Source organism: Lontra canadensis, unplaced genomic scaffold, assembly GCF_010015895.1.
Source record: "Lontra canadensis isolate GAN:19392208 unplaced genomic scaffold, GSC_riverotter_1.0 scaffold35, whole genome shotgun sequence".
Taxonomy (NCBI): domain Eukaryota; kingdom Metazoa; phylum Chordata; class Mammalia; order Carnivora; family Mustelidae; genus Lontra; species Lontra canadensis.
This window is the reverse complement of record NW_022631029.1, coordinates 1,646,335-1,673,790: the sequence shown is the minus strand read 5'-3', so window position 1 is coordinate 1,673,790 and position 27,456 is coordinate 1,646,335. Positions and strand designations below refer to the sequence as shown.

The 27,456-nt window shown below is 52.7% G+C and overlaps 1 protein-coding gene across 2 annotated transcripts; it reads right to left on the bottom strand.

The window, feature by feature from the left end:
* On the bottom strand, positions 1-26,672 carry AP1M1 (adaptor related protein complex 1 subunit mu 1). 2 transcript variants are annotated; one of them, XM_032867539.1, is made up of 12 exons: positions 26,505-26,672; positions 20,847-21,003; positions 19,412-19,479; positions 17,609-17,739; positions 16,753-16,900; positions 7,931-8,057; positions 6,706-6,848; positions 6,323-6,394; positions 5,752-5,910; positions 873-998; positions 230-305; positions 1-102 (listed from the first exon to the last, which is right to left on the bottom strand). In XM_032867539.1, exons 1-12 carry the CDS (start codon positions 26,544-26,546, stop codon positions 80-82), a joined length of 1,272 nt encoding a protein of 423 aa, XP_032723430.1. In that variant the 5' UTR covers positions 26,547-26,672; the 3' UTR covers positions 1-79. The 2 variants fall into 2 exon arrangements, with proteins under 2 accessions (XP_032723430.1, XP_032723431.1); XM_032867540.1 differs by lacking the exon at positions 26,505-26,672 and adding an exon at positions 22,731-22,748.
* Positions 26,673-27,456: the final 784 nt, after the last annotated feature.

The window sequence follows — 27,456 nt, the reverse complement described above, 5'->3', positions numbered from 1 at the left end:
GGCTTGGCGGGTGCTTCCTCCGGGTGCTTCCGCCAGGAGCCCCAGCGCCGGGGCTGGGGGGCGCAGGCTGCAGGGCCCCTCACTGCGTCCGAAGCTGGTAATCTACAATCAGGGAGGGAGGCGTCGGTTTTCTGCTCTGTACCTGGGTTGGGGCGGGGGGGGGGGGGGGAGTCCCCGCCCCCAGACCCAGGGGCTGCTGCACACCCACCGCCCTCTCAGCCATGCGCACCTCCGTTCTGAGTGATGTAGCGAACCCACGGCAGGGCCTGGTAGCCGCTCTTCTCGATGATCTTCAGGTAGCGCACCTAGGGCACAGGCAGCAGGGCGTATATGCGCTGTCCCCTCCTTGTCCTCCCCCCCAGCCCCCTCCCAAGGTCAGGGAGGGAAAGCTGTGACGAGGACCAGGACAGCACAGGCAGAGAAGGAGACGGGTGGGGCGGGGCCTGTCACTTGCTGATGCCAAGGGAGGGAGGAGTCACTGTGGAAGGGGTGGGAGAGAGCTGGAGGTGCACCCTCAGGCCCAGCGCTCCAGCAGACTCCTGGGGAGGGGGGCCCACAGTTCCCTGCCCCTCACAGACTTGCTATGGAGGTGCCTAGGGAAACAGGCCCCGTGGTGGCAAGTGTGTGGCCACTAGAGGCTTGGACTCGAGTTCTGGGGGTCAAACGAATCTCTAAGCTTGGGGCTGAAGCACGGGGTCAGGTCCGAGTAGACAGGTGTGGAGAGAGGCAGAAGCAGGGCAGCACCGCGGCGCCCCAGGACAGGCTGTCCGGCACCCTCGCTGAAGTGGTCATCTGCGGCTCTCTGAGCCGGGACAGACAGCCGGGCCTGGCCACGTCTGCTCTGGGGCCCTGGCGGCCCCGGCCGTACGCACCTGGATGCCAGAGGTAGTGAAGTAGGGGATCTCAAACTTGACGCTGATCGGGGGCTTGCCCTCCTTGTCCTCCGCCTCCACGCTGGGCAGGCCAAAGTGGGCCCGCATCAGGTACTCCTTGCCCCCCTGGAGGAGCAGACGAGCAGAGCCGGTCAGGCGGACAGCTGCCCCCAGAGAGTTCCAGGTCGCTGGCCTGGCCAGTGAGCCCCTTCCTGCACGGCCATGGTCACCCAGAGTCTCGGCTCCTCCAGCGCACTTACACTCACCCAGGCCTCACGCGTCCGTGCCGGGGAAAATCGGTGAATTCCAAGCATCAAGAGAGTTTCACAAACTCTCAGGGAGGGCAGCTAGTCGCTGCAAGGAAGCCCAGCCCGACAGGCCTCGGGAAGGAAGGAGGGGGGCACAGAGCACTGAGACAGACAGACAGTGCAGGTGCCTCTGTGGGACACGGGCTTCCTGGCCCAGGCCAGAGTCCAAGTGAACACCCCCACATGTCCAGCGTCCGGGAAGCATATGTAAGCAAGAGGGGAAAGGTTCAAGCGAAGGACGGTGAACAGAGAGAGGGGACAAGAGACCAGGGTCGGGGGCTGATCACGAGCTGGACTGGAGTCCTGCTCCCAGAGGGCTAGGGTGGGGGCAGCTCTGGCCCCAGAGGCTGAACAGTGGCTCTGGAGATGGGGCCTGAGGCAGAGCCAGGAAGAACCGGAAGCCCAGTCCTGCATAGGAGGAAGGCATCGTGCTCTGGTTGTCCAGGGGCCTGGTGTGCCTTGCCTACAGCAGTGGGGAGCAAAGAGAGCCCAGCTCTGGCCACGCCAAGAACCGTGTAGGCCTCAATCCCCAGGCTCTTGGAAGGGGTGGTGCCGACCAGCTGCCTCCACCCTGAGCCGGGGGCTGTCCTCGCACTTCTTGGGTAGAGCAGAGCTGCGCCCTGGTTCCCCAGGGCGGCACTCAGGCTCCCTGCCCTGGGACGGTGCCAGTCTCTGCTCACCACCCCTGAGGCTGGCGTGAGAGTGGGGACTCCGCCCAAGTCAGGCACATGTGCTGAGTAAAGACTCTGGGACAATGAGGGAAGAATAATGGGGTCCTAACAGCAGACAAAGCAGGTGGTAAAGGAATAAAATCAGCTCCACCAGCCTGTGTATGAGGCAATAACCAGACCCCAAATCTGGGCCTTACTAAGACAAAAGGGAAAATGAAAGCAAAAGCACCTGCAGGGGGCAGGCCCTCCTGGCAGGGCAGTAGAAGTGGGCTCCCCTACCCTGGGTCTGTCATGTTGATGTCCATGGGTCTGATTCTCCCACGAACAAGGCAGGCCTCCAGGCTGGCTCACAGCCCAAAACACAGCTCTGTGCTGGAACAGCAGACAAAAGATCCCCCAACAGGAGGACCAGGTGAAACAGAGCGGGGGCTGCTGTCACCGGGGAGAATTCAGGGCAAGAAGGGAGGCCAGGCCATGGTCCTGGAGGCTGCAGTCCTGTGTCCACAGGGAAGGGATCATAGTCCCGAGTATCGACAGGCATGAGCTAACACGGCCACAACCTCTGTTAAGCAGATGCTAGACGACGGGCAGAGGGCACCAGAGGAAGGCAGCGCCAAGCGGGCAAACCTCGAGGGCTCCCTACCCCGATAACAGAAGCCTCGTCCTCCTATCAAGTGCACCTGCGGCATTTACAAACTTGGACCTTCTGTTAGCACACGACAAACACGCCAAGAAATCCCAGAAGTAGAAACAGTCCAAACAACGCTCTCTGGCTCCAGCGCTCCCTTAGTGAGGACAGATGAAAGTCAGAAGGCCCGCCCCCTAGGGACTTAGGAAAGAACCACAGGGCGCTTGGGTGGCTCAAATGATTGAGTGCCTGACTCGTGATTTCAGCTCAGGTCATGATCTTGGGGTCCCGCACTGGGCTCCGCACCCAGCAGACAGTCTGCTTGAGATTCTCTTGCCCTCTGCCCCTCCCCCCATGCTCATGCACACTTGCTCTAAAATTAATAAATACATCTTTAAAAACAACAACAATAATCAACTCTATCCAGTTACAGAATTTCTAGATGAGCAAGTCAAATATTACATGTCAGAAACTATGGGTTACACAGGTAAGGCAGGGCTCAGAGGAACATCTATGGCTTAAATACTTGTATTAATATAAATTTTAAAACAAAATCATCAAATGAAAATATCTAACTTGAAAAATTAGAACAAAAAAAGGATGAAGAAATTCAAATCAAAGACTTGTAAAAAACAGAAAAATATTACAACAAAATTAAAAAGCAAACCTGGAAAATAAAAACTAAAAGATAAGCTGCTAGGCAGCCTTATCCAGGGAACCAGAAGGCCCAAAGACACACAAGAAGAAAGAATAAGGAAGAAGTAACTGTTACAGGTGAATGGGAGGGAAAAAAGACCTTCTCCAACTGCACAAAGCAGACAATGGTGAAAATCTGCTCAGGATGGATCATTTTGAAGGGAAATATAATTTACCCAGTCTCCGACAGAAATGGAAACTCTGAATGACCCGATTTCTACAGAAGAGATGAAAGTAGTCAAGATCTGGAAGGTCACATGGCCAAATTCTGTCAACCTTCTCAAGACCAGACGATGTCCTGGCCACTTAACTGTTCTGCAGCACGGAGATGGGACACAGAGTACTTACAAAGCAGGCATAACACAAACACTAGCAGACAGTACACCAAAAAAACAGCCTCATCAAAGTGAAACAGGTCATCAAAGTGAAAATGTCACATACAATGTTACTGATAGAATCCAATGGTGCGCAGAAAAGGAAAGATTAGGTGGAGTTTGCCAGAATGCAGAGACAATCCAGCTCCACCCACTGACAGACCTGAACTGAGACACACTGAAGGGGCACCTGGATAAGTCTGTCACCCATTTGTGTCAAAACCGCAGTAAAGTGGGGCTGGATCGAATCCACAGCCCAGTGCAGCGTCGGACTTGGAAGGGACACCTGACAGGCATCTCCGGGTTGGGGCAAGACCAGGCGGCCATTGTCCACCGCGTCTTACAGGTCCCAGAGACAGCAGCCAAAGCAAGAAGGTGCCAGAGCCATCAAATGCCCAAGAAGAGCAGAGAAGGGAAAACTGTATTTGGCTGAAATGATACGAGAGGATATCTGAAAACCCACGGGAACTGAAAGAAAAACTACCTCAAAGCAGACACCCAGTAAGGAACCAGGGCAGAAATTACCATGCAAATAGCGGCTACCCATTGGAGGGCACAGCGGAAGACCAGACCCCACTCACCAAGACGCTGACTTAAAGCTCATCTTAATGAAAAATGTGCAAACCGGCAGGAGCCTTGGGGGCTCCTGACGGTTGGGGGGCTTTCTGAGGCTTTCATCTGGTTCTGGACACACAGATGTATCCCCACTGAGGAAATTCATTGAGCTCTCCACATTTCATCTGTCTACTTTTCTGCATGTTGTACTTCGATGAAAGTACTTTTTAAAGCAAGAGAGAAGCTATGTGAGGTACATAAGGTAAACGTGAAGACAGTCCCAAAGCACTGAGGTGACACTGGCACAAAGCCTCATAAAGGTGTTTGCAATTCCAAGTTGACTTATAAATTTAGTGCCAACAAACTGATTCTAAAACTTATAAGGAACACCGAACAAGTAAGCAAGCAAGAATCACCAGGAAACAAACAAGTGATGTGTGTATGGGGGATGGGAGTAAGTTCGGGCGGGGTGGGCCTGGCTTTATCAGATGTTAAAACAGAGAATAAAGCCCTGAGTTAAAATATGGCCTTGCTGCATGGACAGAGAGACAACAGGACATTCAGAAAGACATCTTTCGCCGTGTGAAAATCTGATATTTAATAAACATGGCATTTCAAAGCACTGGGGAGAAGATGGGCCTTTTAGTAAACGATATTCAAAAACTGGACAGCTATTTGGAAAAAGATAAAACAGAACCTGCACCTCCCCCCATTTACCAGACCCAGCTCTGAAAGCTCCTAAAATCTAAGGTGAAAACTGCCACCATACAGGTTCTAGAAGTAAATATGGATGAATTCCTTTACATCTGGGAATAGTAAAGCTTTTCAAAGCATGACTTATAATTCAGATGTTATAAAAGGAAAAGATCAAGAAATCTGACATTAAATAATAATGAAACAAAGGATTAACTGAATCAAAAAAGGTCATACAGCAAAAACTACCAGAAACAAAGCCAAGAGAAACATTAAATGCGGGAAAACCATTTGCAACTTACATCAAAGAAAAAGTGCTCATTTTGCTTATATAGAAAGAGCTCTCGGAAACGAAGGAAATGACCAAACCTGACAGAAAAATGGGCAAAAGGTGGCTGCTACAGCTTCCAGAGAAAGAAATGCACATGGCCCTCAGACATAAGAAAAGGCTCTCCATCTTGTTTACAAGAAGAAAACGGCGGCGGGCCATAACTGGCACGGGAGCACACATCCACCTTCCAGGCACTCTGGGCACCACTGGCTGCACACCCGGACTCCAGTGCTGAAAATCCTGAACACAAACCAGGCAGCTGGGCCAGCCTGAAGTGTTCTACATTCCTGGAGCTGGTGCTAGATTTCCGAAACCCACGCTGCTCAGGTCGCAAGGCAGTCTGGTCCCCTCGATGGAAGCTGAGTTCTGAACCAGTGTCAGAGAGAGGGCAAGGGGGGTGGAGGTGCTGCCCTGATGCGGAAGACAGGCCGTTTACACACAAGCTGCCTCTCCCAGCTCCAGCTTCCTCTTCCTCTCTTTGCTCAGCCAGCCCCTCAGCTCTGTCCACTGGCCTCCCAGAATCCCCAGGTGGGGATCACAGCTCCGTGCCACTGTGGTGGGGACAGGGAGCAGGTGCAGTGTGCCTGGAAGTCAAGAGGCATCCCACTGAAAAGGGCACTCACCGGGAAGGACTTGATGGACCACACGATCTCGCTGTTCTCGGGGACCCACTTGACACTCCCCACTGTCGTCTTGAACTTGGGGGAGTCGGCATCGTTGGGCACGGGGATGTGGATCTCCACGTTATTGGCTGTCGACCGCCGCTTGAACTGGCTCTTGGCCTGGAGATGAGGCCGGTACGGCCAAGGTTGTGGAAGGCACAGGTGAGAGCCCAGCCCCCACCCAGCCTGTTCCCACCAGGGCCCTACACCCCTTGGCCTGTCCTGTGGGCCCCACCAAGCCGACCCCCAGTCCTCTAGGCACAGCTCACACCCTCTCAACCACCTGAGATTCTCCCTATGCCCTCCAGTCCCTTTGACCTTCAGGGCTCCCCGTCCTTCCCTCTGGCTCACAATGAGGCAGCACAAGCATCAGTCACAGGCCTTATCTCCCAGGATAGGGAGGACAGAGGCATGGGGCCCCTGCCCTGCTTGGGACCCTGTGCCAAAGGCCCTGAACAGGCGGGGTCATCCACCAGCCCCCTCTTTCTGCCCGCATCCCCAGGCTAACTCTGTGTGCGGGCTGCACGCGCACCTTGATCATGTACTCAATGCGGCTGTGGGAATGCTTCTCAATCACGGACTCGATCCATATCAAGGGCTTGACCTGTGGAGGAGAGTGAAGGTGGCACTCACACATGGTCATTTTACACAGGCCCATCTCACAGAGGGGAAACTGAGGCCCCCGGCAAGGGACTATCTGCCTGGGTGTGAGCCCAGCGTGCCAACACCCAGGGCTATCGAAGGAGTCCACAGCCAGACTGGGATGGACATCGAGACCAAGAGGTCTCCGTGAAAATGCAGAACACATCACTGGGGCTGCTTAGAATGGGGTCTGGCCCCTCAGAAAGTGCAGCGCCCCGGGCTGTGGAACATGGGCTCTGTGGAGTCTGGGCGGGGGCCTGTGGGAACACTCACATGCGTGTTGAGGCGGTAGGACATGAGCTCAAACTCGCCATCTGGAGGGATGAAGGAGATGGTGCGGTCATTCTCGAAGCGTGAGAGTCGCACACACTGGTGGAATTTCACGTCCTCCAGCTCCACGGACTTGCTTTTGCCACCTGGGGGGGGTGGGGCAAGGGTGAGGGGCGGGACAGATCCTAGGTCCTCTGGGTCTCTCTGTCAGTGACACTCCCATTGTTTGGGGCTTACCCCTGGTAGAGCAGAGCTGCCTCTCAAATCTGTGGGTCATGACGGCCAAGGGGCTTGGGTTCCCAGGCAACCTCCCCTGTCCCTCCTTAGCCCCTCGGAAGCCTTGTCAAATCCCAACACTGGGCACATGCCGAGGGCAGGGCTGGGCGGCCTTGTTCAGTCTGAGTCTGCAGCAGCTAGGCCAAGGTCTAGCCAGGGCTGCCACTCAGGAACGTTTGCCGAATGACCAGTAGACCAGGGTGGCAATGCACAGTGACGGCTCAGGGCTCCCAGGGTGCCCTGGCCCCATCATCATCCCTTGGGTTCTGGGTTCCTGTCTTGGTTTTCTACTCCCCCAGAGGAGCTGTGCAGGCCAGGCCCAGTCAGAGACAGGAGCCGCCCTGATGGCCCAACACCGGAGAGACCCTCAGTTCTGCTGCTGTGGAGGTAGGTCTGACAGTGCGGCCATAGCTCCTGCGGCTGGCGGTCCAGTTTGCAAACACAGAGCCTCAGGAAGCCAGGCCCAGGGGGTCTCCCACCACACCCAGGCCAGATGGGAGAGCTAGAGCCACTGTGTGTGGCCTTCCAGCAGCCCGGACCCCATGCCCCATGCAGGGGCAGGAGCTCTTCAGGGAGGGGAAAGAATAAGCCCGCTTGAGCCCGCTGCTCCCTCTAAGATGGTATAGGGTGGGGTCGCGGACCTGCTGCGTGACCCTCCCGGAACTTAACATCTAAGGCACTGGCCCGTCTCATGGGCCAGAGGGGAGTTGACTTTAGGATCAAGTGAGGGGACTTGACTTTAGGATCTTCACTCTTCCGTACTTTCTATGTCCGGGTATTGATTCGTTAATTTTCACAGCTGTCTTGTACACAATGTGAAAATGTGTCTGAAGCAAGTGCTTGAGATCCGCGTGTTCCCTCACACAGCTGACTATCCCCTCGGCTCTGCTCTGAGCTCAGCAGGAGGCCTGCTCCAGCCACAGGGACGCAGTGGGGTTGGCGGGGTACTCACGGCCCGTGTTGTCGAAGAGGACCTTGTCATTGAGGCCCAGGCGCAGCTCGGGCATGCCGGACAGGAAGACCCGCATCTTGATGGAGCCAACGATCTCGCTGCGTAGCACGTTGCCATTGGCACTGACCTGGGGGGTGGCGAGGTGGGTGTGATGGGACGTCCCCACTCACCAGCTGCCCCTTCTCGATGCCCTTCTCGCCATCCCCTGAGCTGGGCGAGCCTCACCTGCCTCTCATCCAGCCTCTGGGCCAGGGCCTCAGGCCATGAGGGCAGGCCTCTTTCGGAGCAGGCCATACTTGCTTTTCTTCTACTTCTACTACTTCCTAAAGATGGGGTTTCCAGGACGCTGACCCATCCCTGCTCCCCGGGGGTGCCCTGAAGTCTGGTACCACCGATCCAAAATAACAGTGCATTTACACAGGTACAGTAACTGACTGAGCCCTTTCTCTGCTCCGGGTGGGGCTCTGCGGGGCTCTGCGGGCCTCGACGGCCTGCAGGCCAGGGTTCTGACTTGGGCAACCCTCTCCCTCACGTGCAGACCAGGAAGCAACTGAGCGCAATGAGACAGTCACGGCAGGCCAACAAGCAAGCCTTGAGACTGTCCTGAGAGAGCCAGGCTGCTGCAACACCTCTTGACACACAAGGACACCGAGGCACAGAGCAGAGGCCACATGATGGCTGGCAGAGGTGCTGGGGCCACAGCTGGGACTGCCACCCCATATCAGCATGTCCACACGCACAGGCGAGAACCAGGGCTGTGAACACAGGGGCCCAGAGGGGCCAGCCACACTCCCGCGGTGCAGGGCTGCCTCTCTCGGGAGAGGAGGAGGAGAACCCATCCAGCCTTTAACTGGAGTGTCTGGAGAGCCCCGCATGCATACAGGTGAGCCCTCTATCTCTGAGGGAGGCACAGACCTGAGGCACCAAGTAGATGACAACCCCAGAAAAGGCACACAACAGGCCAGAAGGCCCTGCACAGTCTGGCTCCATCACCCCCACCCTCGCAGCTCACTCCACTCTGGCCACACTGTCCCCCACTGACCCCAGTGGGCAGGTACCTCCCTGGCCCCACAGCACACAGCAGCCACCTCTTCCTCCCCTGCCTCTCGCCAGCTCTGCCTGCCCATCTCTGCCCCTCCTCAGGTGACGGGCTGTGTCAGGCTGCTCGCTGCTGGGCCAGCATGAGGACAGCGCCTGGGGGCAGAAGGTCTTCAGAGAGCACGTGCTAATGGGGGCCCTCGCTGGCCAGCCAGGCTCTGGCACTGACTGGCCTTACTCAGGAGGCCCTCCAAGCTCCCAGAGGTGACTGTCCCTAGATTGGGAGGGCTGTCTTCCCCTTGGGGAGTAGGGACTCCTCAGCCCCCTATAACTGAGCACATGAGCTGGGAAGGCAGGCTCAGGAAGAGTGCAGCCCACGAGGCTAATCTCAGCTCTGCGGGCAGCAACCAGGCCAGGTGGGCACAGCAGAGATGGCTGCTGAGCTGCTGAAGGACCCCACTGCGTCCAGATCACCAGAATCTGGAGGCCCATGTTGACTCAGCTGCTGGCTCTGCAATCAGACCCCGGAGTCTGGTGTACTGACACATCGGGGTATCCACACCCACCTCATGCTGCCCTGTGTATGGAAGAAAAGGGCTCCTTTGGGCACAGATGTATGCTGGGGTGCACTGTGCTGGATACCCCGTGAACTCGAGGTGCTTTCACATAGAGCTATTTAGAAGCTACTCCTTGGGATTTGCTCTTCTAGCCCAGGACACTCTAGAGCCTGAGAGACCATGTTCTGGGCTCAATAAACAATTCAGACAAAGGTCCCGAGACAGGAGAGGTCTGTGGTTACTGAGGCCACTGACTTGCTCCACGACTTTAACAGTAAGAAGGCAAATATGTTTACATTAAGTCCACTGGGAGAATCTGTTGGGGAAGCCCTATTGACAATTCCACAACGGGGAACTCAACCTTCCAGGAATCCCACCCAGGGATGGGAGATGCCCCAAACACATGTCTGAGGATGAATAAGTTTGCCTATTTCTGCACTGTCTGCAGCACCTGGAAATGGGCACAACCAAGTGAGCCGCACAATGGGATTGGCCCAGTCATGGTAATCTCTGAAGGGGAGATGGAGCAGGTTGAAGGTAACATGGGGTCGGCTCTCATCCCCCTTCCCTGCCACTGACTACAATGACAAACCTAGGCAGGGTGCACGGGCAACCACGGAAGACTGGAAGGCACAGCAGGGGGATCTGGGAAGAACCCCTCTCGGTGTAGGAGAGCGCCCTCCCCACCTCCCCTTCGTGCAGAAGTGCAGAGGAAACCTGGAAGTGGAAGTGAGCACTAGGGTACAGACAGAGCTTGCAGAATCCTCCAGCTCTGGTTTTAGGGCCAGAAGGGGAACTCCTGATTCTTAGAGCAAGTACAGAAATCCCCTAATTCCCCCCTTTTGTCTGTTCTCTCACACCCAGGCCCCAGGCCACATAACTGCTGTTCCCAGAGGGTGGGGCAAACCCAGGATGGGAGCCCACTGCGGACAAGCATGACAGAACGGGGATCAAGAGTCCCCAGTTGGTCACAGAACCAAAAAGGGATGCCCAAGGCAACTGGAAAGTACCAGAAAGATAGCTGAGAATGAGGAGTCCAGGAAAACAAACCCATGAACTTGTTTACGTCTCCATGGAGCTCTCTAGAACTAGGCAAGGGTGGCTATGATGCTCATTAGTATGCCAAAGGCTTTGAGATACAAACTGCACAGTCCCAGACTGACCACCGGGTGGTGCATACTCCGGATAAGCTCAAAGAGCAAACAGCACGAAGGCTTTGAAAACTGAACTGATACTCATCGCCCATGGACTGGGGGGAGGGTGCAACTTGTGGCCTGAACCTAACCAGGTCAGCTGTCAGCTGAAACACAAATAATGACGCTTCTGGTATAATCTAAACAATACCTAGAATCTTAGAATATTCAAAAAGTCCAGGATCAAATCTAAAAATACTTGGCATACAAAGAACCATGAAAACTTTAGCTCAGATGGAAAAATACAGTCAACAGGTCCCAATCCTGATGCAAACGCTAGGATTATCTGACAAAGACTTTAAACAGCTAGGTAAAAATCACAAACACCCTGGTAGCAAATGTTAAATAGAAAGTCTCAGCAGAGAAACAGACTACAGGAAGAAGGATCAAATGGAATTTTTAGAGCTAATAAATACAATGACTGAAACACAAAACTTGTTGGATGGGCTCAATAGCAGAATGGGGACAAAACAGGAAAGGGTCAGTGAATCTGAAGACAGATCAAAAGGAATCATCCAATCTAAACAACCAAAAGAAAAAAAAAGTTGGGATAAAATGAACAGAGCCTCAGAACCCTTGGGTCACTGACAAAAGGTCTAACATTCATGTCCCTGGAGTTCGAAAGGAAGGAGAAAGAGTGAAGTGATGCAAACCTATTTAAGGAAACACTGGCTGAAAACATCCCAATTTCTACAGAAGATGTAAGCCTACAGATTTGAGAAGCCAAACAAATCCCAAACAATAGAACCCAAAGATACCCATACCCAGACACATCATGATCTAGCTGCTAAAAATGAAAGACAAACACAAAATTTGGAAAGCATCCTAAGAAATGCAAAGCCCTACAGGGGACAAGGATTTGAGTGACTGTGGATTTCTCACCAGGAAGCATGTAGCCCTGAGGGATGGCAGGACATTTTCAAGGGATCAAAGGAGAACTGTCAACCCAGAATTTGATATCCAGTCAAAATATCCTCCGGAAGGAAGGTGAAAGGAAGACATTCTCAGATGAGGGAAAACCAAGTGGACCTGTTGTGAAGAAACTGCTAAAAGCAGTTCTACCGCTTAGGTGGAAGGGACAAGATCCCAGAAGGAAACCTGGAAAGTCAGGGAATGAAGGGAAAGCAACATAAGTGGCAAATGTCTGGGTTATGTGGAAGACTGTTATTCTTCCACTCTTGATTGCTGTCAGTGTTTGAGAATTAAAAGCAAAAATCTTAACATTGTCTGGGACGCCTGGATGGCTCAGTTGGTTAAGCATCTGCCTTTGGCTCAAGTCAGGATTCCAGGCTCCCTACTCAGTAGGGAGTCTGCCTGTCCCTCTCCCTCTTCCCCTCCCTGCTTCTCATGCTCTCCCTCACTTTCTCACTCACATTCTCATGTCCTCTCAAAAAAATAAATAAAATCGTTAAAAAAAAAATCTTAACACTGTCTGATGTGGTTTCCAATGTATCTAGATGGATATATGGAACAACTCTAGCATCAAGGGGGTAGGAGAGTTTCTGGATTCCAACTGAAATGATAAAATATTGATTCTAAGTAGATGATGAAAAGATAAGTATGCATTTTATAGCAACAACATTTTATAGAAAAAAAAACTATACAGAAATATAGTAATGACCACAATGAAGAAATGAAATGGAAAACTAAAAATATCCAGACCATAGAAGGATAGAGGGGGAAAAAAAAACCCAAAGGAATAAAAAACAAAGGGAACAAAAAGAAAACAAGTAATACAATGGTAGATTTTAATCTAACAAATTAATAATTACTATAAGTATAAATGCTCTAAACATAACAATTAAAAGACAAACTCCTAGAATAGATTTTAAAAAATGACCCAGTTTGAGCATTGGATAATATATGGAAGTGTTAAATCACTATATTGTATACCTGAAACTAATATTATACTGTATGTTACCTTACTGGAATTTACATAAAAACCTTTTAAAAATGACCCAGTTATATGCTGTCTACAAGATATATGATACACGTAAGTTAAAAATAAAAGGACAGGGTGCCTGCCTGGCTTAGTCAGTAGAGTGTGTGACTCTTGATCTCAGGGTTGTGAGTTTGAGCCCCAAACTAGGGGTAGAGATTACTAAAAAATAAGATCTTTAAAAATAAAATAAAAGGATTAGAAAAAGAAGTAAAAGGATAGAAAGACACATGATGTGTAAACACTGATTGAAAGAACTCTGGAATAACAATATTAATAACAGACTTCAGAGCAAAAAAAATTACTAGGGATAAAGAGGGACATTAAATAATGATAAAAGAAAGGGTTGGTTCACCAAGGAAACATAAGAATCCTAAATGTGCTTGTGCTTATCGGCACAGTGTCAAAATCTGCTAAGCAAAGGCATTAATTTGCCATTAACAGCTGGAGCTTTTAACACTGTCAATAATAGAACTAGTAGACAGAAAATTAGCAAAATAAGCTAGAAGAATTGAACATCACCAACCAAGAGGGTTTAATTGGCATTGACAGAACAGTCCACCCAACAAAAGTAAAATATACATTTTTTTCAAGTGCATAGGAACATTCACCAAGATAAGATTATATTCTGGGTCATAAAATAAACTTTAACAAAATTTAAAGAACCAATATTATTAAAAGTATATTCTTAGATGATAATGCAATTAAATTAAAAATCAGTGACACAAAAATTTGTGAACACTTAAAAATTAAACAACACACTTTTGTTAAATAATCTATGGGTCAAAAAGGAAGTCTCAAGGGAAATCTGAATATATCCTGAACAAAAATGAAAATCCAACAAACCAGTTATGGGTTGCAGCTAATACAGTACTTATACATTAACGGCATTAAATATTTATATTAGAAAAGAGGAAAGGTTTCAAATCAGTATCTTCAGTTTCCACTTAAAGAAACTAGAAAAAAAAGAGCAAAATAAACTCAAATCACAGAGAAGAAAATACTGGTGCTAATAGCAGAAATCAATGAAATTGAAAACAGGAAAACAACAGAGAAAAATCAATGAAACCAAAAGCCACTTCTTGGTAAAGATCGATAAAATAGATGAAACTCTCACAAAACTGACGAAGAAAAAAAAATGACATATGGCCAATATCTGGAATGAAAGAGGGAACAACAGCATAGACCCTGCCGACATTAAAGAGACAATAAGGGAATACCATTAACAACACTATGCATATAAACTCAATGACTTTGAGGAAATGGAACAGCTTTTAAAAACAGCACACTACCAAAACTCACCCAAGATGAAAGAGAAAATCTGAATAATTCTATAACCATTACATGATTGAAATTTGTAGCTAAAATTATCCTGAAAAAGGGGTGCCTGGGTGGCTCAGTTGGTTAAGTGTTCAATTCTTGATTTTGGCCTAGGTCATGATCTCAGGGTGGTGAGATCGAGCCCTATAACAGGCTCCGCACTGGGCATGGAGCCTGCTTAAGATTCTCTCTCTCCTTCTGCCCATCCTCTCTTAAAACAAAAATTCTGAAAAAGATATCTCTAGGCTCAGAGAGTTTCACAGGTGAATTCCACTAAATAAATTAAAAATACACAATTTATGATACCTTCAAAAAAATAAATAGGTATAACTCTAACAAAACATGCACATGGTAAAAAACTACCAAACGTTGATGAAAGAAATCAAAGATGACCTAACCAGAGAAAGAGATATATAGCATTTGTGGCTTCTGAGACTTAATATACTAAAGATATCAATTTTCTCCCATACTGATTAATAGAGTTATTTAGTAAAATACCAATCAAAATCCCAGCAGGATCTTTTTGTAGATAAGACAAGCCAATTCTAAAATTTTATACAAAGGAATTAAATACCTAAAACAATTCTGAAAAAGAAGAATGTTGGCAGGACCACACAGTCTGATTTTCAGACTTAATAAAGTTACAGTTATGAAGATAGTGAGGTATGGGCGAATGAACAGATATACAGATCAATGGAAGAGTAGAGAGTCCAGAAATAGACTCACATGAATATAGCCAATTGCTTTCTGACAAAAATATAAAAGCAATTCAGTGGAGAAAGGGATAGTTTGAAAAAAAAAAATGATACTGAAACAACTGTAAAACACTGTTCCAGATACCAAAAAAAAAAAAAAAAAAGCATATAAACCTCCTACCTTATATAAAACTTAACTCAAAACTGATCATAAATGTAAAACTATAAAACTTTCTGAAGAATTTTAAGAAGAAACCTATATGACCTTGGGTTTGTCAATGAGTTCTCAGACATGGCACCAAAAGCACACAGACTAAAAAATCAGTAATTGGACTTTGTCAAAATTAAAAACTTTTGTCCTGTGAAAGAACTGCACCGAAAGCATGAAAAGACAAGTGACAGACCAGGAAAAAACATCTGCAAATCACATCTGATGAAATACACGAATACAAGAATACACGAAGAACTTTCAAAATCCAACAATCAGGAGAAAAAACAACCCAGTTTAAAAATACTCAAAAGACATGAAAAGACACTTCTCCAAAGATGATATATGGATGACAAAGAAGCACACGAAGAGGTGGTTATAGTTAGCCATCAGGAAAATTAAAACTTACAAATTAAAGCCACAACGAGCTAACGCAACACACCAATGAGGATGGCGAAAATCAAAACACTGACCGAGGAGGGTGTGGGACAGCCAGAACTCCGCTCCACTGCTGGTGGAAAGGCGAAGATGCTGCAGCCACTTTGGAAGATGGTTTGGCAGTTTCTTACAAAGTTAACACACACTTACCATATGACCCAGCAATCTCACTCCTGGAAATTTGCCCTAGAGAAATGAAAACTTCTGTCCACACGCAAACCTGTATGTGAAACGTTTACAGCATCTCTATTCACAACTCCCCAACACTGGGAACAACCCAACAGCCCTTCAGTCGGTGAATGGACCCACAAGGTGTGGTTCAGGATATAAAATAAATATAAGTAAATATAAGAAGAAACAAACTTTTGATAAACATGGTAACTCGGATGAATCTTAAAGACATTATGCTAAGTGGAAGCCAGACTCAAAAGGCCACATACTGTATGATTCCGTTCATAGAATAATCCCAAAACAACACTAGAGTAGTCCCCCCTTTATCTGCAGGAGATACGTTCCAAGACCCCATGGATGCCTGAAGCCAGACAATAACAAAACTTCTATGTACTATGTTTTTTCCTATACATATATTTCTCTAATAAAGTTTAATTTATCAATGAGGCACAGTGAGAGATGAACAATGAACTAATAATAAAAACGGACAATTAGAACAATATACTATACAAGGTATGTGAATATGGTTTCTCTCTCCCAATATGTGATGTACTAGACCATGGGCCTGGTGGTGCAGCGTGAGGCTGCTACCGACCTTCTGACAATAATCCGTTGGACCACCCTTGGATTCCAGACCGCGGTTGACTGGGGAAGAGAAACCATGGAGGGTGGGGGGATACTGGACAGTGAAGGGGACCAGAGTGGTGGCCGCTGGGCAGAGGGGAAGGCGGGAAGGTGGGGACTACCAACTGGTGGCAGGAGGGAGGCTTCAGCGGGGATGTGTATCCCCATTACGGCAGTGGGCTATAAAAATCTGCGCATGACAAGAAGCTCAATCTTACTTAGTGAAAATTTAAAAAATAAAATCAAAGGAAAAAGCAAACCTGAACAAAACAGCCAAACAACAAGGAAAGAAGCTGTGGGAGAACCACACGTTGCTGCTCTCAGCTTTACGGAGAGACCGCCGGTTTGTGGATATGTAGATGGGGTGGGTGGAGACCTTTGCCTTCTCACTTTGCGCCCTGCTTTAAACAGCAACAGCGCAGTGTGCCCGCACAGACTCTGAATAGGCACAAGAGCTAGCGCGAGAGCATAGGCGCCCCAGGGGCCCCGCAGGGCCTAACCTGAACCGCTGGCCAGCATCACACAGAAAGTAAACGTCTCTCAGGGCCTGGCTGGTTTTAAAAGTCTAGCTGCTTTTTCTTCAATCACAGAGAAGACAAAATTTGTCTAAAAGCAGCAAAGAAAGGAAAGGGAGCCTACCAAGAGGTTGACAGATTCGATGACGTCCAAGAACACCTCATTCTTCCGGTACTTGATGCCCTCGGACCTCCAGGACACTGCGTTGGTGACGGTGGCTGGGGGCCTCGGGGCCCCCGTTTCCAGCTTGTGGCCTTCCTGAGTGATGTATCTGTGGGACCACACCCAGGGTCAGGAGCTGGGGCACTGGCATTTGGAAAACAGTCAAGAAGCCCCAACAAACTCATTACACTGAGTGTAGAGCATGCAATTTGGGGGCAGGGGGTGGCAAGGAGACAGCAGTGGAGAGGAAAACAAGGAATGGACACCACCTGCTCTCCTGCTGGGCAGGCGGAGGGGACCGACCCCTGGGGGGGGAAGCTGGTGACCCTGATCCCACCTGGGGACTGATGGGCGCGGGATGCCAGCCAGTGATGTGGCTTCTCCGAGTGTCCCCTGCACCATGTAAAATGGGGAGCCACGCCCCTCACACAAAGAGTGAAGGTGAAGCTTTCGCCACGGGGCCTGGTGCCCAGGAGGGACTTGATCCGTCTGCCCCGGTGCAAAGGGCAGGGCTGCCAAGAAGAATGTGTTTTTCTCTCGGCCTCATGTACGACAGTGAAAACAGAGGGAGGTGACTCCCTAACGACAAGGCACGTAGTGCACCACCTAGCACGAGTGACATGCTTGTGGTGTGCAGGGACGCTGAGCGGCCAAGAATCTACGACCACCCAGGAGCCCGCAAACGCCCAGGTTGGGCCGGAGATGGAGACAGCGTGGCGGCTCACACCGGAAGGCGCTTTCGTTTCCTCCTGTCTCCACACCTGATGACATCAACCTGTGATGTCGCCAGGCCTGGGTCCCCACCCTGCCCACTCACTCCTGCAGGATCTTGCTGTCGGTGGTCTGGGGGTAGCCGAAGTCCATGAGCTCATCCAGCAGCTCGTAGATGATGACAAAGTTATCACGAATACTCTCCTCCTCCAGCTCCTTGAAGTACTCAGAGAACACCTGCGGTGGGGCGGCAGATGGGTGACACGGGGCCAAGCAAGGGGAAGCGCCTGCAGGAAGCCACTTGGCCTTCAGGCCCCAGAGCCCACAGCCCTCTTGCCCACCCGCTGCATCTGCCCATGTGCAAGGCCAAGCAAGGGGAAGCGCCTGCAGGAAGCCACTTGGCCTTCAGGCCCCAGAGCCCACAGCCCTCTTGCCCACCCGCTGCATCTGCCCATGTGCAAGGCAAGACAGGCCACTGATGAGGCCTCAGGCGCGGCAACTGGGCAGGAGGATAGCACTGGCTGCCAGAGAGGCAGGGAGCAGGCTTCCGGCAGGGCAGGCATCCTCGGGGGCCTGGCAGAGCTCTGCATCTCCATCCCTGTGGGTCTCCTCTCCTCTCCATCCCAATGGTCCCCACTGGGTCTAGGGTCCCATTAGAGCTTCTCTTTAATCCCCACTGTTAACTGTCACCCTGAGCATGTCACAAGTGACTCAGGTGAGGGGCAAGAGCCACTGGGGACAGAACAAGGAGTTCTTCTGAACTCTTCCAACTCTCCTGAGCTGTGACACATCTCCCCCAGTTCAACAGGAAATTAAGAGGATCAAAGAAGGGAAGGGAGAAAAGTTTCATTAGCACTAACCCTAAAGGAAAGTCACCAAGGCAAAAAGGAAATGCCAAATGCTGCAGGGAGAAGAAACTTCCTCCTTCCCCTCTCTCTCGTCCACTGATGCCCCTCTGCATCCTGGGACCTGCCGCTGGGCCTCTCTCTACTCAGAAGTCATTCCTGCACCGGCGCCCCTGCTCTGGGATGAGCACCTACTCCTCAGCCTGGACTCGGGCTCCCCAGGGGGATACACACTCTGCTGCCCCTGTGTTCTCATCGCCCAGACCAGCCCATTCCCCAGTGTTCAGTACTTGTGGCTCCTGAGCTAGCTACACATGGCTCCACCTGGGGGACCACAGCTCTCCTGGGCCCACCCAGGCCTCCTGGGTCTGGTTCTCCACTTTCTTCAACCCCCCAGCCCCTGCTCCAGTCAGGCCCTCCATTTGCCCTGTGGAAGCTTGCAGCAACTTCCTCATTGGCCTCCTGCCGCCTTCTAGTTCCTCCTCCATTTAGCAGCCTGCTAGATGATCTCAACTCGTCAGGTCTTGTCAATCTCCTGCTTCAAGTTCCCCACCAACTCTCATCACTCTTGGAATGAAATCCAAATTCCCCCCAGCCCCTGCATGTCCCTAACCCCAGTCCAGCTCCGCCAACCTTGCTGACCTCAGACCCACACTGTCCTGAGCACACTGGCCAGCCTGATGCTTCCTGACCGTACAATCCCACATGCACTCCTGCCCCAGGGCCTTTACGTGTGCTGCTCTCCCTGCCTCCGCATCTCTGAGCAGAATCTGGTTCTGCCCTCCTCCTGGCTAGCCTACCTTGCTAAGCTCTGACTCTCAGCTGGATGCCCACCACCCTTCCCCAGCCAATCCTGGATTCAGGGCGCACTGACCTGCCCTGTTTCCCCTTCTCACCATGTCAGATGGACAACGAAGGTCATAAAATCCCACACATGGGGCAGCTGGAGCTCCCCCTTCCCATTTTCCTGGGTTCTAGCCCCACAACTCCCTAGGGTGCTGCAGCCCTCAGTGGGTGTGGGCAGAGGCCCGTAGCAGAGCCAGGGTGACTGTGGTTCGACTCACCTGAACCACTTTATAAAGGAAGGAGAACACCAGCGACACGCATGCGTTCTTCTTTGATGTGGCGACCACTGATTAGCGGCCCCAGTTAAGGAGTGTTCAGAGGCCTGGGCTGGTACCTCACAGACCCCGATTCACCACAGGTCTGAGGGGGGACCCCACAGCCATGCGGGGTTCAGAACCTCCCTCAACCCAACTCCAGACATTCACTTGGCCTTTAGTGAGTTACTGAGCTTATGACCTGAGCCAGGCCTGAGACACAGCAGTCACCCAACGTGTTCCCAGCCCCAAGGGAGTCCTCCATGTCAGAGAGGCAGCAAGGGGCACAGGGAACCCACCCCAGTCACTGGGCTGCCATGAGGAGCTGCTACCTGAGCCGAGAGCCAAAGCCCAGGGTGGTGGTGGGGGTGCACCTCAGGTGGGGTGAACGTCCCAGGGTGGGGAGCAGAAAGCAGGACCACAACTGGTCCTTCCCCAAAGCGAGTGGTTTAGGCGATCCCCCTGAGGCCCACGGCTCCCCAGCCAGGCTCTGATGGAGACAGCCAGGGCCAGCGCCGGCTCAAGCCCTTCCTGCAAGCCTTGGCTCCTAAAGCAAACCTTTCTAACGGACTCTCCATTTTCCTACTTGTTTGATGGGGGCCTGACAGTGGATTCATCGAGGTGATGTGTGTAACATGTGCGGCACGGACTCTTCCTCCAACACCGGGGAGGGTCCCTGCCTCACGGGGTCAGCCTGTGCTACACACTTCCCGTTCCTTTCCCCTAAAGGGCCTCGAGCCACCTGGGGAGGCTGGTTCCTCCACTGCAGGCCCATGTGCTGTGCCCTGGACATGCCCGTTCATGACACACCCATGCCGCCCAGCCCCTGGGGCTAAGCCCAGAGCTCCAGGCAGAAGGGATGGCGGGGCCCATGTCCACCTCACTTCCTGCCCAGAGCAGGGACCCAGGAAACCGATGGTGGGCCAGTCAAAGGAGTGCTGGCCTCTGTCCTCCAGCCTGGGATCACATGCCCCTCTGCTGCTTTCTAAGGAGGGACAGCAGGCCCTCAAGGCCGGGCCCTGCTGGAAACTGTCACCGACAGTGGAACCAGGGAGCAGGAAGGGGATGTTGGGCAGCAGCACCCAGAGAGGTGAGCGGCTGCCGTCTCCTCCCCGGGCCCGAATGGGAACTGGTCAGACGGCTCCTGCTGTGCTCACACCACCACCACCTCCACACCTGGGCGGCCACCGCCCAGACCCAGGGCAGCTTCACAGACCACCAACCCCTGGGCTACAGGCTGCCTGTGGTACTCTGGAGTCGCCCCCGAGTCCCTCCGGAGCGGGAGGGGAAGGAGCAACAGAGGCTGCAGGAGCAGGACCTCCGGGAGCTCTCGGTCGCCCGTGCATGCCTGTGTGTGTGCGCACAGCAGGCCGCGGGAAGCTGCCCCGCAAAGGGATACGATACAGATTGTTGTGCTTGATCCACATGAAGCGGACGCCCCCGTGGGCCAGGATGGGCGACAGCATCCCTTCCTCCTCCTTCTCCATCAGGATAGGCATGAAGTGCTCCACCTCCGACATGTCCACGTCGCCGCGGTAATTCCGGCAGATGAGCACCTGGGTAGGGCGGGGAGGAACACTGCTTTCACTGTGAGCCCACAAGCCAGGTGCCTGGAGTGGGAAGGTGGCTAATCACAGCCCTGTCCATCAGAGACTCCAGGCCATGCTGATCTCTGTCCCCCAGGGAATTCCTCAAGGAGAGCATTTCCCAAAGTGGGCCAGCCGGCTGCTCTGCAGGGGAGCGGAACAGAGGACAAGGGTCTGGGACTGAGCCAACTGTAGGGTGCCAGGTTAAAACAACATCCTGTCAGCTCTCTCCATGCAGACCTTCCCAGAGCCTTGCCTGTGCTAACACATCCCACTCTTCTGCCTGTGTCAGGGTGCCCACCCATTCAGGGGACACCGCTGAATGTTTGTGTCCACCAGAAGCCCCCTGTGGCCTGAGAAGCACCTCCTAGCGCTGCTGCTTCTTTCTTGCTCTTTCACAGCCCCTGTGTGAGGACACACAGCACCCAGAACCCTCGTCTGCTGCTCCTGAAGACTTGACATGGGGCAAGCACTTCGGGAAAGTCTGGCAGGCTCTCACACGGGGAGACCTAGCGTAATACCCAGCCATTCCTCTCTTAGGTATCTACCCAAGAGAAGGGAAATCATACATATACATCAAGACCCGTATTCGCTGCAGCTTTACTGTAAATAGATCAGGCTGGAAGGAGAGCCACCATCCTCTGATGGGCGAATGGAAATAAGAACTCTGTCCATCCACAGCCCGGAAGGCTCCTCAGTCACGACAAGGAACGACTACTTCCATGGGTGGCAGCATGAGGGACTCCTAGAACCACTGGGCCAGGTGAGCAACCAGACAACGGGAAGAATATACCGGCCCAGGGGATTGCATTCACATAAAGCCCTTGCAAGGGGTGACAGAAAACACGACCATGGCAGCCCGGGGACGGGCTTGACACAAGCGGAGTGAGGAAGCCTCGGGAGTGATGGACTGTGTGCATGTGGCTTCCCGGGTTTATACAATGACTGAACTCATCAAATAAATGCAGTTTGGACCATGAAAGCGACCCCTCCCGGAAGGGATAAAGAGGAGGCCGAGCTTTGCCAGGCTGCATAATGCTCTCTCTGGAGACGGGTGTTCTGGGTGGCCATGCCTGAGTCAGCCCTGGGCCCCTGGTTGCCTGTGTGTGCCGGGCTGCTGCCACGAGCCCGGGAGGACAGCGGCAGCAGGACTCAGCACCAAGGCAAGAGGGGCCCTGCGGAGCTGACCACGCTGGCAGCGCCAGCCTCAGAACCTCTAGTTCCACAAAATACACTGTCTTTGTTGTTTCAAGCCAGGACAGAGAGAGAATCAGAGAGAGTCAAAAACGAGAATCTCTTTCCTAGTTTCCCTTTCCTGGTCTGTGTCCTCTTCCTGCGAGGTCCAGAAGGCCTTAGGGAGCCAGCACCCAGTGGGTAAGCTCATGGGCACGTGGGTCAGGCCCGGGCTACTCCTTGCCAGGAACAGACAAGGCAGGACTGTTACTTTTAGAGAGATGCACAGTCTACCATGGTCACACGGCCTGTCCGCGGTCACACAAGCCAGCAGAGGTGAGTCTGGATTCTAACCAGTTCTCACCCCCTGCATGGTCCCTTCTGCTCCCTAAACATTGCTTTCCTGGCTTCTCAAGGCCCAGCTTCTTCCCCAGGTATACAGTTTTGGGGGCTGCTGCTGGCAGGGAGCCCCAAGTCCCCAGAATGGTCAGAGGAAAGAGCAGGGAGCAACTTCTCTTGCTCACCTTCTTCACCAGGGCTGAAGAGAGGCCTGCTCACCGCCACAGCAGGCACTGTGTGCCCCTATGCCGTACACTGGGCCGGACCTGGGGACACGGAGGTGACCAAAACAGAGTCCCTGCACTGGGACGCTTGCTTAAGAGGAACTGAGAGCCTCCCGAGGGTGTGACCTTCTAACTGAGGCCAGAAGGGACGGGGGGATAGAGGCAGGGGGACCAAGATAGCTGAAGCCACGGGGTAGAGTCGGGGGTGCAGCCCATGGTGGGACCTGCGAGCGCTGGGTAGGTGGAGTGAGGAGAACCTCAGAACTTGGGCTGCAAGTCCCGGATGAGAGGACAAAGGCAGGAGACAGGACAGATTGAAGGAAGGCAGGCAACGTTGACGAGACAAACCTCTATCCTTATGGCTACTCTTGACCCCCACAATTTCTTCCCCACAAAAAAGAGGGGTCTTCTTATACAGAACTCAGACTGGGATTCTCCCTGCTGAAACTGCTGTCTACCCCAGTCTCCCCCATCCTGAAAGCAAACTGCACATTGAACCCCATGGCAATCTGGTTCTTCATGGCTCCGCCGATGCCTCTCAGTCCATCTCGCCCCTACCCTCACTCCCCCACCCCCAGGTCACTCCATTCCAGCCATCCTGGTCCCCTAGCCGCTCTCTGAGCCCTCCACATCTGTTCCTGCCTCAAGGCCTCCGCACCTGCAGCTCCCTTTGCTCAGAATGCCCCGGCCTCTTCTAACTTCTCAAGCCTCAGGTCAGGCGGCACCTCCCCCAAGAAGTCAGAGAGAGCAGACCCTGTCCCTCCCTAGCCCAGCCCCACTTGTCCTTCACTGCCACAACACCGCTGCACTATAATTTCTATCCTCTTTCATGGTCTGTCCCTTCTGCCAGAGTCTAACACTCCCTGAGAACGATGACCACTTCTAACTCGTTCACAACTGTGTCCCAGCACCCACAACAAAGCCTGATCCCGGTGGGTGCTCAGTGAATGTCTGTGGGGTGAACATGGCGTGAGGAGAGAAAGAAGGCCGGGATAATGCCCAGGTCTCCAATGAGGGCAGTCCCGTGGATGGTGGGATCTCTCCCAGATAGGGAGAGAGCCGGTCTGGGGTGGCAGCGAGCTCATTTTGGGAAATGCCGGGTCTGTGGTGGCTGTGGGACCTCTGAGGTGTCCCAGAGGACGACGGATCTCCCGATAAGTACTCTGGACTGTGGCACAAACTTGAGTCCCTGGTATAGGGACGTGAATCAAAGCCTGCCCAAAGTGTGGGTGGGACTCCTAGGCCTGAGCAGGAGAAGTCAACATCCAAGGGGAGAGGCCAGTACATGGAGACAGAAATGGGCAAAATAAGAGGGAGCAGAACTCGGAGACCAAAGGGAGCCCACCGAGGAGTATGGTAGTGGTGTCAGAAGCTGCAGAGAAACAATAAAGGGCAAGGAGATGTCCATGAAGGCTTTCTAGCAGCTAACTGTGGCCATGCTGGTTTCCCTGTTGATCAGAGGTTCTGGCTGGCAGATAGACGTGTGGTCATGAATTTCTTAATGGGCCATTACCTTACTTTTTATTAAATATAGTCTGCACAAAAGGTCCTTTTAAAACCTGAGGTCCATGGGGAATGGAGTAATAAACAGCATGATGGTTGCTGAGGACAGGAGGCAAGTCCATGACTGCCCTGAGAGCGTCCCGAAAGGCAGGTCTGGTCATGCTCCTCCCCGTCTACAATCTCCTCTGATGGCTCCTGTTTCTCGGGACCCCACTGGTCCCTTATGTTCCTCATTCCCATCTGGACATCCTCAACCACCCATGGCTCTGCTAGTGCCAGCCTCCAGGCTCCAGCATTACCCAGGTCTTCTGGCTCACCAGCCCCAGCAGGCCGCCCCTGACCCCTCAGGCCAACCATGATGCTTCCATGTCCACCTGACTGTCACCTGGTCCCAGCTCTGGCACCTCCCTCCTCCAGGAAGCCTGTTGTAACTACTCGTCCTTCTGCAGCCAAAACTGAGGTTGGCATCTATATTACCTGGGGCTGTGTCCACACCCTTGCAAGCTACCTCGATCTGACCATTTGGATCCATCCGCTTCCGTGTGTCTCCCCTGCTAGTCCTTGAGGCCCCAAATGGTGTTAATAAGGATGGTGGGCCATGGGTGGTGCAAACCCATCTCAAACATCTGCTCAGAGAATTTGCACAGTAACACCAAAACCAGCCTGTGTGAGCAGTGAGGAAAACAAGGCTCAGAGAAGGGAAGGTACTTGCCTGAGGTCACACAGCTGAGCAGCAGAGGTGGGTTTTGAACTCAGCCCTAACTGCACAGTCACGATAAGACAGTCCGCACTGGGCTTGGTGCATGCTAGGTGCTCATGAAATGTTTGCGGAAGGAATGAGAGATCTGACATAAGGCAGCCTTTGGGAACCCGGGACACAGTGGCTCCCGTGGAAGGAAGAACATGCGTGACAAGAACACTAGGAACACTGCATCGACTTGGCCCCGGTGTGCCCTGTGTCTTCCCTTGCCTGAGGGCTGGGGAAGGGAGTCCAGCACCGGGCCTCACTAGTTGTTGACTTTGGGTGGCATCCAGGGCAGGTGACCCACTCGAGGGACTCTCAGAAAGTGTTAGAGGGCGGAACTCTGGGACGGGGGCAGGAAGGGATAGCCACCTCACCTCTCCACTCCCCACTGCTTTGGAGCTGACTCCTACTTGCCCCCCTGAGCCCAATGCCCACCTCTCTGCCAGTGATCCACGCAGGACTGGTTTAGCATTGTTGGTAGTGTTCCTCTTACGTCCAGATGCAAGAGGCCAATACTCTCACTTGCCTAGTCAGGACAGACTTGGGGGAAGGCAGCAGCCCCCCTGGAAGGGCTCTGAGATCCCTCCTTGAAGAAGTCTTCCTGGAGTCCCCTGAGAATGGCGCCTGGGTCCTAGTCATGTGCAACTCTACCTTTAGGTCTCAGCCAGATTTGTCACTCCCTCCCGGAAGCCCTCCCTGACCCCCAGCCATGGCACAGTCTCCTATTACATCGTCACTGCTTCATGATGGCAACTGACATTGATTCGTGCTTTCTGAGATCAGTGTCCCTTTCTCCCACCAGACTGTGAGCTCCAGAAGGATCCGATTTTGCTTACCAAAGGCAGCCCGAGGCTAAGCACCCCTAACGGGTGCTCTCCAAATATCAGCTGACTCCTAGACCTGCTATTCTGTGGCTGGTGTGACCTTGGGCAGGTGGCGCGCCTCTCTGTGCCTCAGTTTCTCCCTCTGTAAAATGGCCCTCCCACCATCCACTTCACTTAATCCTGTAACTAACTCTGTGTCACTCCGAACATTAAGAAATTCACGCGGGGACTGGCCAAGAGAAATCACCGGATAAGGAGGGCGGGACTGGCTCGAGGGCACACTGTCCCCGACACGCCTCACCACGACCGGCCAAGGGTCGCTCGGCCCCTGAGCGCCAGTCCTGGCTTCGAAGCCGACTGAGGCCCGCCCTCCCAGCTGCCTCGGGTTCCCCTATGCCCCCACGGAGGCTTGAGCACCCTACCCACAGTGGGAGGGGGGCCATGCAGGTGTGTTACCTAGCAACAGGGCGGGGCTCCCGGATGGAAGCCCCCGCCAGGTTACCTAGCAACAGGGTGGGGCCCTGAGGTGAGGTCGACCAGCCTCCTAGCCTAAGACTAGGGTGGGTCCCATTGGCGGGTTACCTAGCAACAGGGTGGGTCCCCTCCAGGGGGCGAGGCCCCACCGGTTGCCTGGCAACGGGGAGGGTGGAGAGCCGTATGTACCTTGCCCTTTAGGTCCAGCACGTAGACGGCGCTGGCGGACATGACGGCTGCGGGAAGCCTCGGCAGCTGCCGAGGGCGGCGGCGACGGCGGGGACTGCCGGGCGTTGAGCAAGGCCAGGCGCACCCCGCGACAGTTCGCCTCCACTTCCGGTCCGGGGAGCCGCGCGCGGACCGTTATGTCCGGTCGGGGAGGGGCTGCCAGAAAGGCGCAGGCGCGAGGCGGAGTATGCGCAGGCGCAGTACACCCGATGTGACCTTATTTCCCGCCCCTGCCTCAAGCATCCCGGAAGTAAGGCCCGGAGGGGCGGGACCGGGCGTGGCCGACTGAAGCAGGGCACTCCTCAAATGCCAGGCGGGGCGAGGAGGCCAGGGAAGGTGGAAACCCCGTCCCGCCGTGGGCCAAGTGAGGTGACATACCGGTGGCAGAACCCACCTTGGGCCCAGTCCCATGAACCCCACAGTCTGGTGGGGGAGTCTAGGAATAAATATAGTTACCAATTATGATATGCTTTATAGGGAAAGGGAAGGCGGTGGTTACTTGGAAAGAGGCCAAACTCTCTGAATGGCAATCGAGCCTTACCAACAAGTCACCGCTTGTTACCTGTCAGTGTCAACATTCTTCAGTGCCTGTTTATTGCCTGGAATGATCTGGAAACCACGCCCCACCGAACCTCGGTGAAAAGCACTTCTCTTGTTTCTGTAGTTAGTGACCATAATGGGTGATGCAAATTGTGACCCCTGGTCTATCGACTGGGTATCTCATTGCTTTTAATAACACTCGGGAAGTGGAGAAAGGCCTGCATTTTGTCCCAGTGAACCATCACAGTGCTCTGGAGACCACAACCCTGCAATATTCCTCCTATCTCCTTTGGGGTTTTGAAAGATGGCTTTTGCAATACATCCTCTGCTTAGGATAAAGATGAAGTGCAAGAAAACCCAGAGAAGAAAACTG

Excerpts from the sequence above, each read along its gene's own strand:
- AP1M1 (XM_032867539.1), bottom strand. The coding sequence starts at position 26,546 with ATGTCCGCCAGCGCCGTCTACGTGCTGGACCTAAAGGGCAAG. Across the intron at positions 16,901-17,608 it reads GACAGCAAGATCCTGCAGGA|ATACATCACTCAGGAAGGCC; the intron begins GTGAGTGGGCAG and ends GTGGTCCCACAG. Across the intron at positions 306-872 it reads TCACTACCTCTGGCATCCAG|GTGCGCTACCTGAAGATCAT; the intron begins GTGCGTACGGCC and ends CCTGTGCCCTAG.